This window comes from Rhinopithecus roxellana, chromosome 1, assembly GCF_007565055.1.
Source record: "Rhinopithecus roxellana isolate Shanxi Qingling chromosome 1, ASM756505v1, whole genome shotgun sequence".
In the NCBI taxonomy this organism is placed as follows: Eukaryota; Metazoa; Chordata; class Mammalia; order Primates; family Cercopithecidae; genus Rhinopithecus; species Rhinopithecus roxellana.
In genome coordinates, this window is record NC_044549.1 from 160607863 (window position 1) to 160622546 (window position 14684).

Consider the following 14684-nt stretch of genomic DNA (forward strand, 5'->3'; position numbering starts at 1 on the left):
CTGATTCTATTTAATTAATTCTAATTGGCTTAGACTCTTTTGAAAAAAATAAAAAACCAAAAAACAATGCCTAATGATATAGTGTAGCTCTGTGTCCCCACCCAAATCTCATGCTGAATTGTAAATCCCCAATGTTAGGGGAGGGACCTGGTAGGAGGTGACTGGATCGTGGGGGTGGATTTTTCCCTTGCTGTACTGGTGATAGTGAGTTCTCACTAGATGTCATTATTTAAAAGTATGTAGCACCTCCCCCTTTGCTCTGTCTTCTGCTGACCATGTGAAGATGTGCTTGCTTCCTCTTTGCCTTCTGCCATGATTGTAAGTTTCCTGAGGACTCCCCATATGTGCTTTCTGTGCAGCCTGCAGAACCATGAGTCAATTGAGTCTCTTTTCTTTATAAATTGTCCAGTCTCTGGTAGTTTTGTTGGTTTGTTTGTTTTTGTTTTGAGACAGAGTCTTGCTCTGTTGCCCAGGCTAGAGTGCAGTGGCGCAATCTCAGTTCACTGCAAGCTCTGCCTCCCAGGTTCACGCCATTCTCCTACCTCAGTCTCCTGAGTAGCTGGGACTACAGGCCCCCACCACCACGCCCGGCTAATTTTTTTATTTTTAGTAGAGACGGGGTTTCACCGTGTTAGCCAGGATGGTCTCAATCTCCTGACCTTGTGATCCGCCCGCCTCAGCCTCCCAAAGAACTGGGATTACAGGCGTGAGCCACTGCACCTGGCCCTTTTTCTTTTTTCTTTTTTTTTTTTTCCTCAAGACAGAGTCTCACTCTGTTGCCCAGGCTAGAGTGAAGTGGCATGATCTCAGCTCACTGCAACCTCTGCCTCCCAGGTTCAAGTGATTCTTGTGCCTCAGCCTCCCAAGTAGCTGAGATTATAGGCATGAGCCACCATGCCTAGCCAGCAAAGACTCTTGAGAGAACTATAAAAAGTATTGAAGCATTTGTTAGAGTACTTAACACACTTTTGTTAAGTGAGTTAGTAGTTTTAGATTTGGTTCAGCTGAGATTTTTACCTTTAATTTGGAATTCTATTTTCAAATTAAAACAAAAAGCAAAAAATCTAATATTTAAAATAGTAAATTATAGAGGTAGGAAGTAGTTTTCCCAGCTAAACAGATTATTAACCTTTACTGCGAATTTATATGGACACTTAACATATTAAAGAAACTTTTTAAATGTGTTCATCTTTTAGATTTCTGAGCCTATGAAAATATTCCTTGCCTGGAAATTAGCTGTAAGCCCTTATCAATGTAGTTTTCTGACTAAGTGTTACTACTTTCCAACTAAATTACAAATCTCTTAAAGGCATCGTAGGTGTGTTTATCTTTTTCTATCTCCAGCACCTGGCATAGTTGCTTGACTGTGTGGGACTGTATATTGCTGAGTGGCAGATCTAATATTTTATAAAGATCACAGTATTCTCAGCTTGAATGTCCTCATCAACAGAGCTTGTGGTCTTTATTTAAGTGGGCAGGTTTTCATTGTGTTTCAACTTGGCCAAAGGAAGCTTTTCAAGTTTTCAGAGGAGTAGCTTCTTACTAGCTTGTAACATTGGTCAGTCATTGTTGAGAGAGCCCTAACTTTGGCAACTTTATTAGGAAAAACACAAGATGAAAACTAGGGACAAATTCACTATACAGTAATCCCCCACCTTTTCCTCAGGAGATACAGTCAGGGACCTCCAGTGGATACTTGAAATCACAAATAGTGCTGAATCTATATACTGTTTTTTTTATACATACATAACCATGATAAAGTTTATAAATGAAGCATAGTAAGAGATAAACAACAACAGTAATAAAATAACAGTTATCTGAATGTAGTTTCTCTTTCTCAAAATGTCTTACTATACCCTAGTCACCTCTCTTCCTATGACCTATTGATCTGATAACCAAGATGGCTACTATGTGTCCAAGTGGGAGGTATCTTATACAACATGGAATGCTGGACAAAGGAACGATTGACTTCCTGGATGGGACAGAGTGGGACACTGCAGGATGGCAAGAGATTTCATCATGTTACTCAGAACATTGCAGTTTAAAACTTAAGAACTGCTTATTTCTGGAATTTTCCATATGATATTTTCATACCATACTTGACCTTGGGTGACTGAAACTGCAGAAAGTGAAACTGGATAAGAAGGGACCACTGTACAACTTTTATTTCTAAAGAACTGTAAAACTTATATGTTTGCAGATCAGGGAGCAGAGAAACATGAAGGCACAGGTCAGTCCTCTGGGATCACTGATCAAGAAAAGGAGTTATCCACCAATGCTTTCCAAGCTTTCACAGTAAGAAATGGCTTCTCTTAATCTGCTCAAGTTGTAGGGTTCTGTCAAGTATGAATCTTTTCATAGTGAATTTTTAAATTTACAATTTTTACTCTGTAATAATTCAAGAGTTAATTTAGAGATAAGTAGGTTTATTTAATTTTAAAAATAAATGTTTTAGAGTTTAAATATGGTGAAAGAAATGAGAGTAATTGGAGCCATTCTCAAGTTTTTGTGTTTTTGTAAACATGTTTTAACTCATATACTGTTGTTTTTAAGTCTTTTAAATTTAGATTTGTAAGTATGTGGATCAGTCTTTTCATTTCACTATGCTGTTCAATTCTTTATTTATTTATGAAAATATCAGATTCAAAAATTATTTTCTTGAAGGTACTTTAAAATGGAACCCCAAAACTTTATTGGCAGAATTTTAACTTTTCTGACATTAAACAATATGAAAGAAAACCTTATTTGGTTATCAGGTTACGTGCATGTAAGCAGAAGAACTTAACGCTTGGGTATTCGAAATATATTTACTAGAAAATAAAATTTGGAGTGATTATATTACCTTTCTTGACTAGCCTCAGCCATTAATACCCTGCTAGCACTATGTGTATATACCAACATATTTATCATATCAATATATGTGTCTTATATGTGTCAATGTCAGGGTTTTGAGTCTTAGGAAGTAAATATCCACAGTTTCTTAACTGACATGAATATTGCTTTATCTAGTGACTTTGATTAGTATATGTAGGGAAACTACATCTTTCTTTTTAAGAACTTTTAAGATAAAGATGAATGAAATGTATTTGGAATGATATACTGTTCTTAAAGCTGGTGTGTAATTTTGTGTGTGTGTGTGTGGTTTTTTTTTTTTAGTCTGGAAATTATGATGCCTGTCTACAACACCTTGCCTGTCTACAAGATATAAACAAAGATGATTATAAAATAATTTTGAATACAGCAGTAGCTGAGTTTTTTAAAAGTAACCAAACAACAACAGATAATTTGAGACAAACACTTAACCAGCTGAAGAATCAGGTGATACACAAATGAATTTAATTATAAAAAATATTGTTCTGTTCTTTAATTTATCAGATACAAATAGTTAAGGAAAATAAATGTGATTTGTCTGGCATTTCTTGTCTGAAGCATTTTTTAGCATTAATTTTATTTCCGCAAAATTATTATTCCAGGAGATAAAAGGTATGTTGTGTGATTTTTTTTTTAACTGGAGTTTTAATTAACTTGAACAGAATAGACTAATATACCAAATTCGAATGAGCTTTGAAATTTTGAGAAAGAAAGAACTATATGAAGGAGCTTAGCTATGGAGATATATCTTGTTTATGATTACAAAAATATGATTAATCCTAATGTCAAGTTGTTTTAGCATTTGGATCAGGAGATGATTAATTAAATAGAAGATATCTGCTTTATATCTGGTTTGGGGCTTGAATTGCGGATTGCGGATTGGTCTGGTTATAACGCAATGTTTCTTGAATCCTGCACCAAAAGGGGCTAGACTTTTGGTGTTCAAGAGGGCTGATAACAGTGATGATGCTGATAGGATCAGTTAAGTGTTCACTGTGTGACAAGGCACTGCCAAGAACCTTGGATGCAGCTTCTCATTTGTTCTTCTCAGTAGCCCTGTGAAATAACTATATAATTTTTCTTATTTTAAAAATGGGAAGGCCAAGGCACAGATAGCTGTATAAATTGTCCAAAGACACAAAGTTTTTGAGTAGTAAGAGCTACCTGAACTCAGTTGTGTTTAACTCTAGAGCCTGTAATTTTAGTTACTGTTTCATGCTGTTAGGGAGTCATGAGATCTTCCCTGTAATCATGAGTACCACGATACTGTATCTTATCACCCTGAAGTGTGACACAGGTAGAAGCAAGTGGTTCCTTCAGCCTCTCTATAATCCTTTATAGGCATAAAGTAATTTTTAAACCCCATTAAAATTCAAAAATGAGGCCAGGTGCGGTGGCTCACACCTGTGATCCCAGCACTTTGGGAGGCCGAGGCAGGCGGATCACGAGGTCAGGAGATGGAGACCATCCTGGCTAACATGGTGAAACCCCATCTCTACTAAAAATACAAAAAATTAGCCGGGCGTGGTGGCGGGTGCCTGTAGTCCCAGCTACTCGGGAGGCTGAGGCAGGAGAATGGCGTGAACCCGAGAGGCACAGCTTGCAGTGAGCCAAGAGCGTGCCACTGCACTCCAGCCTGGCTGACAGAGTGAGACTCCGTCTCAAAAAAGAAAAAAAAAAAATTCAAAAATTAGAATAATAGCTACCATTTATTGAATGCATACTTGGTGCCAAATTCTGTATTAAGTGCTTTTTATGCCTTATCTCATATAATCCTCACATTCAACTCTTGAGGCAGTAGGTGCTTATTATCTCAGTTTTCAAACCAGGGTTTAGGAAGTCTAATTTAAATTTATACAGCTAGGAAGGGGAAGACCAGATTTAAACCAGGCCTTCTGACTCTTGCGCCTGTTCTCGTACCTGTCTCAGTCTTCATAAATTCGTATGTCCTCACGTTTCCTCTTTACTCCAGTATTATTACTGATGACTTTATCTGGTGTTCCAGAATCAAAGGAAAAATGGTGCTTACTGGTAATCTAGTACATGCACCCTATGACCCCACAGACAGTTTCTTCCAGGACAGATTTGTTTGGTTTTTGAGAACAAGTTCAGCTTTTAAACTTCTTTTGAATAAGCAATTCCTGCAAACTTCCAGTTAGGCCAAAAAAACTTTGTGAAGTTCTTTCACTAGCTTTTATTGTTCGTAAGGTTTGTTAGGGCCTTCCAACTCTTGAGTTTCCTAGAAGTGTTTGTACTTGTGGTTACTGGCTTCTTTAAATCATACTTCTGTTCGCAGTCACATGTCTTGGGCACAGTGACATCCTTTTTCAACCTATTCCATTTTAATTAACAAATGTCTAATTTCACTTAATGAGTAGTTTTTCTTTTGGCTGAAGCAATTACTAGACTATTTTCGTGAGTCGTAGAATATGTGGCAAAGTTATTCATGTGATAATTATTCAACCATTGCTGAATCCAAAACGTCATAGTTTATCTGAAAGCTTTTCTGGCTAAACTCTTAACTCATTCTCTCTCCATTACCTAACTACAGAAAGAGTTGCCTTTGGAAATTGAGTTTTCACTGTTTGAAGATACTGTTTTTAATCTCTTTCAGATAGTGACTTGATAAGTGACGATTATAAAGAGTTCCCAAACTCACTGAGATGCACATGTTGTTGGTCAGCTAAGACTACTTGCTAACATTTGAATCATGTCAAGCTTAACCACATGGGTGATTGATGTCTGTTGAAGTCCAGTTACAAAATTTACAAACCATTGTGTGTTGTGAACCTTCATGTTCCTTGCCTGAGTCAAACCAAGGCTGTTAAATCCATGTACTGTATATCAGAGTTCTAAGGAAGTGTTGGTCTTAGAATTAATTACTTAATATTGAACAATAATTTATTGCAATCTTCATAATGGCAAAGGTTAGTTTTAATACAGGTAGATTTCCAATTTCATGTGTTATATGGAATTGTGCAATGGTTGTAAAGCTTGATTAAAATTTAAAAACCTGTTGCTACAGCTTACAGAAGGGGGTATACAGTTTCAGAATGCAAAGTGTCATGCTTTTTGTTTTTTCTTTTGGTGTCAGTTACAGATGTCAGCCTTTAGTGAAGCCCATAAAAGCCTTTTCTAACCGTCATGTGTGCAGCAATGTATTTTTGTTATTGAGTACTTTAAAAAATCTATTCTTTTTTATGGGAACAAAACCTGAAAATATACTTTCTAGCCCTATGGTCTTGGGTAAGATAATTAAGTTTTCTGTGCTGGTTTCCTTATGTATAAAGTGGAAATGAAATTATTTATGTCCTCGGTCAGGTGCGGTGGCTCATGCCTGTAATCCAAGCACTTTGGGAGACCGAGGTGGGCAGATCGCCTGAGGTCAGGAGTTCAAGACTAGCCTGGCCAATATGGTGAAGCCCCATCTCTACTAAAAATACAAAATTAGCCAGGTGTTGTGGCGCATGCCTGTAGTCCCAGCTACTCAGGAGGCTAAGGCAGGAGAATCACTTGAACCCTGTAGGTGGAGGTTGCGCTGAGCTGAGTTTGTGCTACTGCACTCCAGCCTGGGTGACTCCATCTCAAAAAAAAAAAATTATCTATGACCTTGTGGTGTGGTGAGGATTAACCTGTAAAAATTTTAACATAGCAAGTCTGGCACATGGTAAATAGTTAACTGTTTTTGTTTTGTTTTGTTTGATACAGAGTTTCACTATATTGCCCAGGCTGGAGTGCAGTGATGTGATCTTGGCTCACTGCAGCTTCTGCCTTTTGGATTCAAGCAAGTCTCCTCCTTCAGCCTCCTGAGTAGCTGGGACTACAGGCGCGTGCCACCACACCCAGCTTTTTTTTTTTTTTTTTTTGTATTTTTGGTTGAGACGGGGTTCACCATGTTGGCTAAGCTGGTCTCGAACTTCTGACCTCAAGTGTTCTGCCTGCCTCGGCCTCCCAAAGTGCTGGGATTACAGGCATGAGCTGCCATGCCTGGCCAGCTGTTATTAACATTTAAATTTTACCTAAGTTTTTACAAAATGAAATCAAACTATGAATATTACGTGACATTTTTATGGGAAAGGTCATTTTGAGTTTGTTGTGTGCCTGGTGTAGCCTCTTGTAGGTCGTGAGACTAGGAGGTGGGAATCCTGCACAGAAGCCCTGTTACCAATTGAAACAGGGAAGATAACTTCACAATGACAAGGAAGATAATTGTCTAGCCATGTGCTGGGTCCTTAATAAAGTCTCATCAAAACATTTTAAAATTTTATTTTGTGTGGCATAGAAGAATGAAAATAATTTTTAGTATGTGAGAGTAATTAAAATCTAAAGATACTGTTGAAAGTATGGAAAAATTCAGAATAAGAATGTTGGCCTGTGTTCCTTTTTATTCATGTGAATTATTTCACTTTTGCTTTTTATTTCCTTAATGTTGTTAAAATATAATCTCTGTTGATTGCTTTATAGGTCCACTCAGCTGTTGAAGAAATGGATGGGTTAGATGATGTTGAAAACAGCATGTTGTACTATAATCAAGCAGTCATTCTTTATCATCTGCGGCAGTATACAGAAGCCATATCAGTTGGTGAAAAACTTTATCAGTTCATAGAGCCTTTTGGTATGTTATCTATCAAGTCAAAAATTTCCCTATCTTCCCTATACTTGCAAAGTTCTCTGATACTTTTACCTAGATAACCTAAATCTGAGAAGTCCATGTCAGTATTCAAAGAAAAAAAGAAAAGCCGTATCAGCTTTAATGGTTAGAAAAGATAAAAATATAATCCAGGTTTTCTTTGAGTGTCCCTTCCCAAATTTTGAAGATAACTGTTAAAAATGCTGTTGGAAAGTGTTGAAAACACTTAGTGATGTTTGTGGGGGTTTTGCTGTTTAAACGCTATTTTATTATACCTGATCCTTTCTTACTTTAGTACGTTAAGGAAGTAGCATTTTGGAATGTTAGGGGACAGTGAGGTATTTCATTTTTGCCTATTGCCTAACTGAAATTTTTGGCAGTAGTTATGGAGTAGGAAGTATAGAACAGTGTTAGTTTTTTTGCTATCTTAATTCACTTACTAACCTCAAGTAGGAGTAGCAAGAAAAGTAAGGGCAAAGGAAAAAAGAAGAGCAAAGGAGAAAGCTGGACCCAGGAAATGGTTGTTAGAGAGGACTGTTGGTTTCTAGCCCACAAGCAGTCAGATTCCATTTGTGAGTTACATTTTTGTCTTTTTTTTTTTTTTTTTTTCCATGATTGCTTTCTTTGACATCCAAAACACAAATGAGAATTCCTAATTTAGCAGGAACGACTGATTGCTGATGTGGTTACCACAGAACAAGTGGTGGGGTGTGATAGCACTCTGTGGTGCTTTGGGAAGAGGTAGAGAGTCCCCTTTTGCTGACAGTGGTTGAACAGCTGATTACTATGGCTCCAAAGAGCCATTTTGAGGTGCTTCTCTTCTTTCCCTCAATCCTAAGAGCTTGGTAGCTGGACAGACTGGGCAGGAGAGACAGCAGTGGTAAGGGATTATGTAATTAGTGACCAGGTCCTTCTGTATAGCTAGAAATCAGAGTTACACTTTTAGGACTGTACACATTTTTCTATAAAGTTACTGTTATTGATGCTTCTTAGAATTTCCGGAATTCAGCCAGGTGCGGTAATCCCAGCACTTCGGGAGGCCAAGACGGGTGGATCATCTGAGTTCGAGACCAGCCTGACCAACATGGGGAAACCCCATCTCTACTAAAAATACAAAATTAGCCGGGCGTGGTGGTGCGTGCCTGTAATCCCAGCTACTCGGGAAGGCTGAGGCAGGAGGATCACTTGAACCCGGGAGGCGGAGGTTGCAGTGAGCTGAGATCGCACCACTGCACTCCAGCCTGGGCAACAAGAGCGAAGCTTGTTAAAAAAAAAAAAAAGAATTTCCGGAATTCATGAAATCCTATTAATCTGCACTGTGGCTGAACAGAAAATAGTAATCAACTCGTCAGTAATCACATCCATTTTTCTTTGAAAATATTATGGCTTTTTTTTTTTTTTTTAACTTTTACTGCTTGGATTTTTTTAAAGACTATTTTTTAGAGAAGGTTTAGATTTACAGCAAAACCAAGAGGAAAGTACAGAGATTTCCCGTGTGTTCTCTGCCCCAACACATCCATAGCCTCTCTCATTACCATTATCCCGCAACAGTATGGTGCATTTGTTATAATTGATAAACCTACATTGATACATCATAGTCATGCAAAGTTCATAATTTACATTAGGGTTCACTCTTGGTGTTGTATGTTTTGTGTGTCTGGACAAATGTATTCATTATAGTATCACACAGAGTATTTTTCACTGCCTTAAGAATTCTGTGTTGTGCCTGTTAATTCCCTTTCTACCTATAACCACTGATCTTTTTACTCTCTCTATAGTTTTGCCTTTTCTTTTCTTTTTTTTTTTTTTTTGTTGTTGAGACGGAGTCTCGCTCTGTCGCCCGGGCTGGAGTGCAGTGGCCGGATCTCAGCTCACTGCAAGCTCCGCCTCCCTGGTTTACGCCATTCTCCTGCCTCAGCCTCCCGAGTAGCTGGGACTACAGGCGCCCGCCACCTCGCCCGGCTAGTTTTTTGTATTTTTAGTAGAGACGGGGTTTCACCGTGTTAGCCAGGATGGTCTCGATCTCCTGACCTCGTGATCCGCCCGTCTCGGCCTCCCAAAGTGCTGGGATTACAGGCTTCAGCCACCACACCCGGCCTAGTTTTTCCTTTTCTATAGTGTCAAACTTGGAATCATAACTACTCAGCTTCTTTTTTTTTTTTTTTTTTTGAGATGGGGTCTCTTTCTGTTGCCCAGGCTAGAGTGCAATGGTGTGATCTCCACTCACTGCAACTTCCACCTCTCAGGCCCAAGTGATCCTCCCACCCCAGCCTCTTGAGTAGCTGGGATTACAGTGAACGCGCCACCACACCCAGCAAATTTTTTTTTTTCTTTTTTTTGAGACGGAGTCTCGCTCTGTCACCCAGGCTGGAGTGCAGTGGCCGGATCTCAGTTCACTGCAAGCTCCGCCTCCCGGGTTTATGCCATTTTCCTGCCTCAGCCTCCCGAGTAGCTGGGACTACAGGCGCCCGCCACCTCGCCCGGCTAGTTTTTTGTATTTTTTAGTAGAGATGGGGTTTCACTGGGTTAGCCAGGATGGTCTCAATCTCCTGACCTCGTGATCCACCCGTCTCGGCCTCCCAAAGTGCTGGGATTACAGGCTTGAGCCACCGCACCCGGCCACACCCAGCAAATTTTTGTGTTTTTTTGCAGAGACTGAGTTTCGCCATGTTGCGTAGGCTGGTCTGGAACTCCTGAGCTCAAGCAGTCCACCCACCTTGGCCTCCCAATGTGCTGGGATTGCAGGTGTGAACCACCATGCCTGGCCAGTACTCAGATTCTTCATACAACATATACTAATTGAGGACATGGGCCAATACTGAGGACCAGACACTGTTCTGGGTCTGGAGACAATGCAGTGAATGAAATCCAGAAGCTCTTTACCCCCGTTAAGCTTCTATTCTAATGGGAGAGAAAGCAACATAATAAAAAAACAGCCATCCCTTGGTATTCAAGGGAAATTGGTTCTAGGATACCCTTCCTCAGATACCAAAATCTGCTGATACTTAAATCCCTTATATAAAACAGTGTAGTATTTACATATAGTCTGTGTACATCCTCCTATACATTTTAAATAATCTCTAGATTACTTATAATATCCAATACACTGTAAATGCTATGAAAATGTTTTTATACCATATTGTTTAGGGAACAATGACGGAAAACATGTCTGTACATGTTCATTGCAGATGCAACAACTCATTTTTTTTCTTTTAATATTTTCAATCTGAGGTTGGTTGAATCTGTGGGTGCAGAACCCACAGATATAGGGGGCTGGCTGTATATTGAATGTTGTGAAGTAAAGCTAAAATTGAATGAGAATATAGAGATTGAGTGGGGATCTTTTAAGTAAGGTAATCAAGCAAGGCCTGGGAATGAGATGATATTTGAAACGAGACCTGAATAAAGAAAGGACGTTAGCCTTGCTGCTGTTTAGAGGGAAAGCATTCCCACTGGAGGTAATGGGATATGGAGAAGACCTGAAGTGAGAGGCTGTGTTTGGTGAGAGCAATAGCAGCAAGGTCATTGTGACTGGAGCTAGGTGGGGAAGATAATAGGAAATAAAATCAGAAGTAGCCACAGGCTCAAAAAGTTTTGGATTTTGAGGCTGGACACAGTGGCTCACACCTGTAATCCCAGTACTTTGTGAGGCCAAGGTGGGTGGATCACTTGAGCTCAGGAGCTTGAGACCAGCCTGGGCAACACAGTGAAACCCTGTCTCTATGAAAATATTAACCAGGCATGCTGGCACATGTTTGTGGTCCCAGCTGCTCGGGAGGCACAATGAAAGGTGAAAAGGTGAAAGGTGAAAGGATCTCTTGAGCCTCGTAGGCAGAGATTGCAGTAAGCCAAGATTGCAACACTGCACTCCAGCCTGGGTGACAGAGTGAGACACCATCTCAAAAACAAAAAGTTTTGCATTTTGGAGGATTACAAATTTCAGATTTCAACATTTCAGGTTAAGAATGCTTAACCTCTATTGGAATTCAGGTTTCTTTCCGCCTAAAGTAATTTCCTCATTACATGTGCTAGTGTTTAGTAGATATTTTCCCAAGGAAGACTTAATCACTGGAATTTCTGAAATGAGAGACCTTGCAGTGCCTAATAAAATGACACTGTTGACATTGCAAGTTGCTCTCATTCATGGCTCTAGGTGATATGCATTCATTTGAGTAAAGATTTATGCTTTGCTCTCTAAAGCTTTGTATCCTTGTCTGGAGGGTGGTCTGAGATGTGTGCTCTACTTTAGATTGTGACTATTCTTTTCCTGTGTTTTTTTCTCCCAGAAGAAAAATTTGCCCAAGCAGTGTGTTTTTTGCTTGTAGACCTGTATATATTAACCTACCAAGCTGAGAAAGCTTTGCATCTTCTTGCTGTCCTAGAAAAAATGATTTCACAGGGTAACAATAACAAAAATGGAAAGAATGAGGTGAGTGTTTAAAGGTAATCAGACTAAAATCTAAAATATGATTAATTCTCTCTGCTTGTTGGTTTACTGTATTAAAAAGGAGAAAACAATTAAAATATGATTAATATTTGTGATTATGAACTATTAACAGCTTTAAGATACAATTTGCATATTGTAAGCTTTACCATTTTAAAGTGTAGAGTTTAGTAGTTTTGAGTGTACTCTCATTTGTACAACCATTACTACTATCTAATTTCAAAATATTTTTATCACCCCAAAAGGAAACCCTGTACCATTTGCAGTCACTCCCCATTTCCCCCTTTCCTGAGCCCTAAGCAGCCATTAATGTACTTACTGTCTCTGGATTTACCGTCTGGACATTATATATGAATGGAATCATAATATGCAGCCATTTGTGACTGGCTTTTTTTACTTAGTATAATGCTTTCAAGCTTCATCCATATTGTAGCATATATATGTATTTTTTTTTCATGTACTTCATGCCTTTTGTGGCTGAATAATATTCCATTCATTATATGAATATGCCACATTTTAAAAATTTCTTTATAAGTTGGTGGACATTTGGGTTCTTTTCTACTTTTTGGTTATTATATATAGTGCTTCTATGAACATTCATGTAAAAATTTTGTAGGGATATATGTTTTCAGTTATCTTGGATATAATATTTAGGAGTAGAATCACTGGGTTATATGGTATCTTAACTCTATATTTAACCCTATGCAAGATTGTTACAAAGTGATTGCACTATTTTAAATTCCCACCAGCCACTTGTGAGTTTGTAATTTCTCCACATTGTTACCAACACTTGTTATTGTCTATCTTAATAAAAACAAAAATTTAGCTATCTTAGAGGGTGTGAAGTGGTATCTTGTTACAGTTTTGATTTATATTTTCCTGATGACTAAGAATGTACCTTGAGGCCGGGCGGGGTGGCTCACGCCTGTAATCCCAGCACTTTGGGAGGCCGAGGCGGGCGGAACACAAGGTCAGGAGATCGAGACCATGGTGAAACCCCGTCTCTACTAAAAATACAAAAAATTAGCAAGGCGCTGTGGCGGGTGCCTGTAGTCCCAGCTAGTCAGGAGGCTGAGGCAGGAGAATGGCGTGAACCCGGGAGGCAGAGCTTGCAGTGAGCTGAGATCACGCCACTGCACTTCAGCCTGGGCGACAGAGCGAGACTCCATCTCAAAAAAAAAAAAAGAATGTACCTTGAGTATCTTTTCATGTATCAGCTTTTATTTTTATAGAATTGAAAGATTGGAATTAAGACAATAGAATCCATAACCTGGATAGACACTATTGCTTTCATTAGGGAAAATTTCATCATTCAAGTTCTTCAAAAAAAACATACATGGCTGGGCATGGTAGCTCACACTTGTAATCTTAGCACTTTAAGAGCCCAAGGTGGGTGGATCATCTGAGGTCAGGAGTTTGAGACCAGCCTGGCCAACGTGGTGAAACCCTGTCTCCGCTAAAAATACAATAAGTAGCTGGGCATAGTGGTGCACATCTGTAATTCCAACTACTCAGGAGGCTAAGGCATGAGAATCACTTGAAACTGGGAGGCGGAGATTGCAGTGAGCCAAGATTATGCCACTGCACTCCAGCCCCCATGGGAGACAGAGCAAGACTGTAACTCAAACTCAAAAAAAAAAAAAGAAAAAGAAAATCATACATTTATGATGTTTAAGCTTCCCCATGTTCTGGTGAGAGACTTGGTGCCCAGTATGAGTACATCCTGAGTCTCATGTTTTTTCTTTTGCCTGTGCTTCTGGTTATCAAGGGATGACCCTTCTTTCTTCCTTTTTTTGCCCCTTTGTTTTAAAAGGAGTGTTTGCAGGAAACATTGTCAATGCCTTTTTGCCTGTGCACATTCTTGAGGTTTAAAAAGAAAATAAACATCTGGCATTATTTTTTTCAATTTAAGTGTGTATTCATAAGGGATTTCAGTTGAATAACCTTAGCATTATACCGAAACATTATGTAGTAAAATATTTATATTCAGTACTTGTAATATTTGATTAAACATAATTTAGTTTAGCAGATGCTTATGTGCGCTGCCAGGTTCTAAGGTACTCTGTTAGGTACTAAGGGGACAAAACAAACAGAAACATTGCAGTCCTTGCTTTCCGGGATCTCAGGTCTAGGAAGAGATAAATTGGGCAACATCTGTTCATAGACAGGGAGGAAAGAGGTGAAAGAGGTTAGGGAATGTTTCAAAGGAATTTGGATGCTTGTTTTGGCCTTGGAAGATGGTTAGTAGTTTGACAAGTCAGAAAAGGAGGGTTACAGCAGGATAACCAGCCTGGCAGAGAATATCACAAAAGGTATGAGCTTATGGTGTGCTGAAGACCTTTCTGGTAATGAAATGGACAGTACCAGAGAAACGCAAAGGAGAGCAGTGGGAGATGATGTTGGCAATGTGAGTGTGAGTGATAGCTTGAAGAACTTTGAATACTGGAAAGTTCAAATTTGATGTGATTGGCAATGTTCATAACAGAGAAAGTTTTAAGAAGTGGGTGGATCTGTTCTGGGTTTTAGAAAGATAATCTGAGTTCTGCTTAAAGTAATATTCATGCTTTTTAAAACAAGCCCAGGCTGGCTGCAGTGGCTCATGACTGTAATCCAGGCACTTTGAGGGGCCAAGGCAGGAGAATCAGTTGAGCCCAGGAGTTTGAGATGAGCCTGGGCAACATAGGGAGACCCCCGTCTCTATGAAACATTAAACTTAGTAAATAAATAAAACCAGCTCAT

The 14684-nt window shown here is 39.1% G+C and overlaps 1 protein-coding gene across 5 annotated transcripts in view; it reads left to right on the plus strand.

Annotated features, from left to right (window-relative positions):
* Positions 1-14684, plus strand: part of CNOT10 (CCR4-NOT transcription complex subunit 10) — a 101345-nt gene that overhangs the window by 20299 nt on the left and 66362 nt on the right. For 2 of the 5 annotated variants that reach the window (XM_010354455.1, XM_010354456.1), the window contains exons 2-5: positions 2201-2295; positions 3157-3318; positions 7336-7486; positions 11788-11930. In XM_010354455.1, the coding sequence (XP_010352757.1) occupies positions 2201-2295; positions 3157-3318; positions 7336-7486; positions 11788-11930 (551 nt within the window). The remainder of the gene's footprint in view (positions 1-2200; positions 2296-3156; positions 3319-7335; positions 7487-11787; positions 11931-14684) is intronic. The other 3 variants (XM_030932764.1, XM_030932769.1, XM_030932770.1) reach the window with 3 other exon arrangements.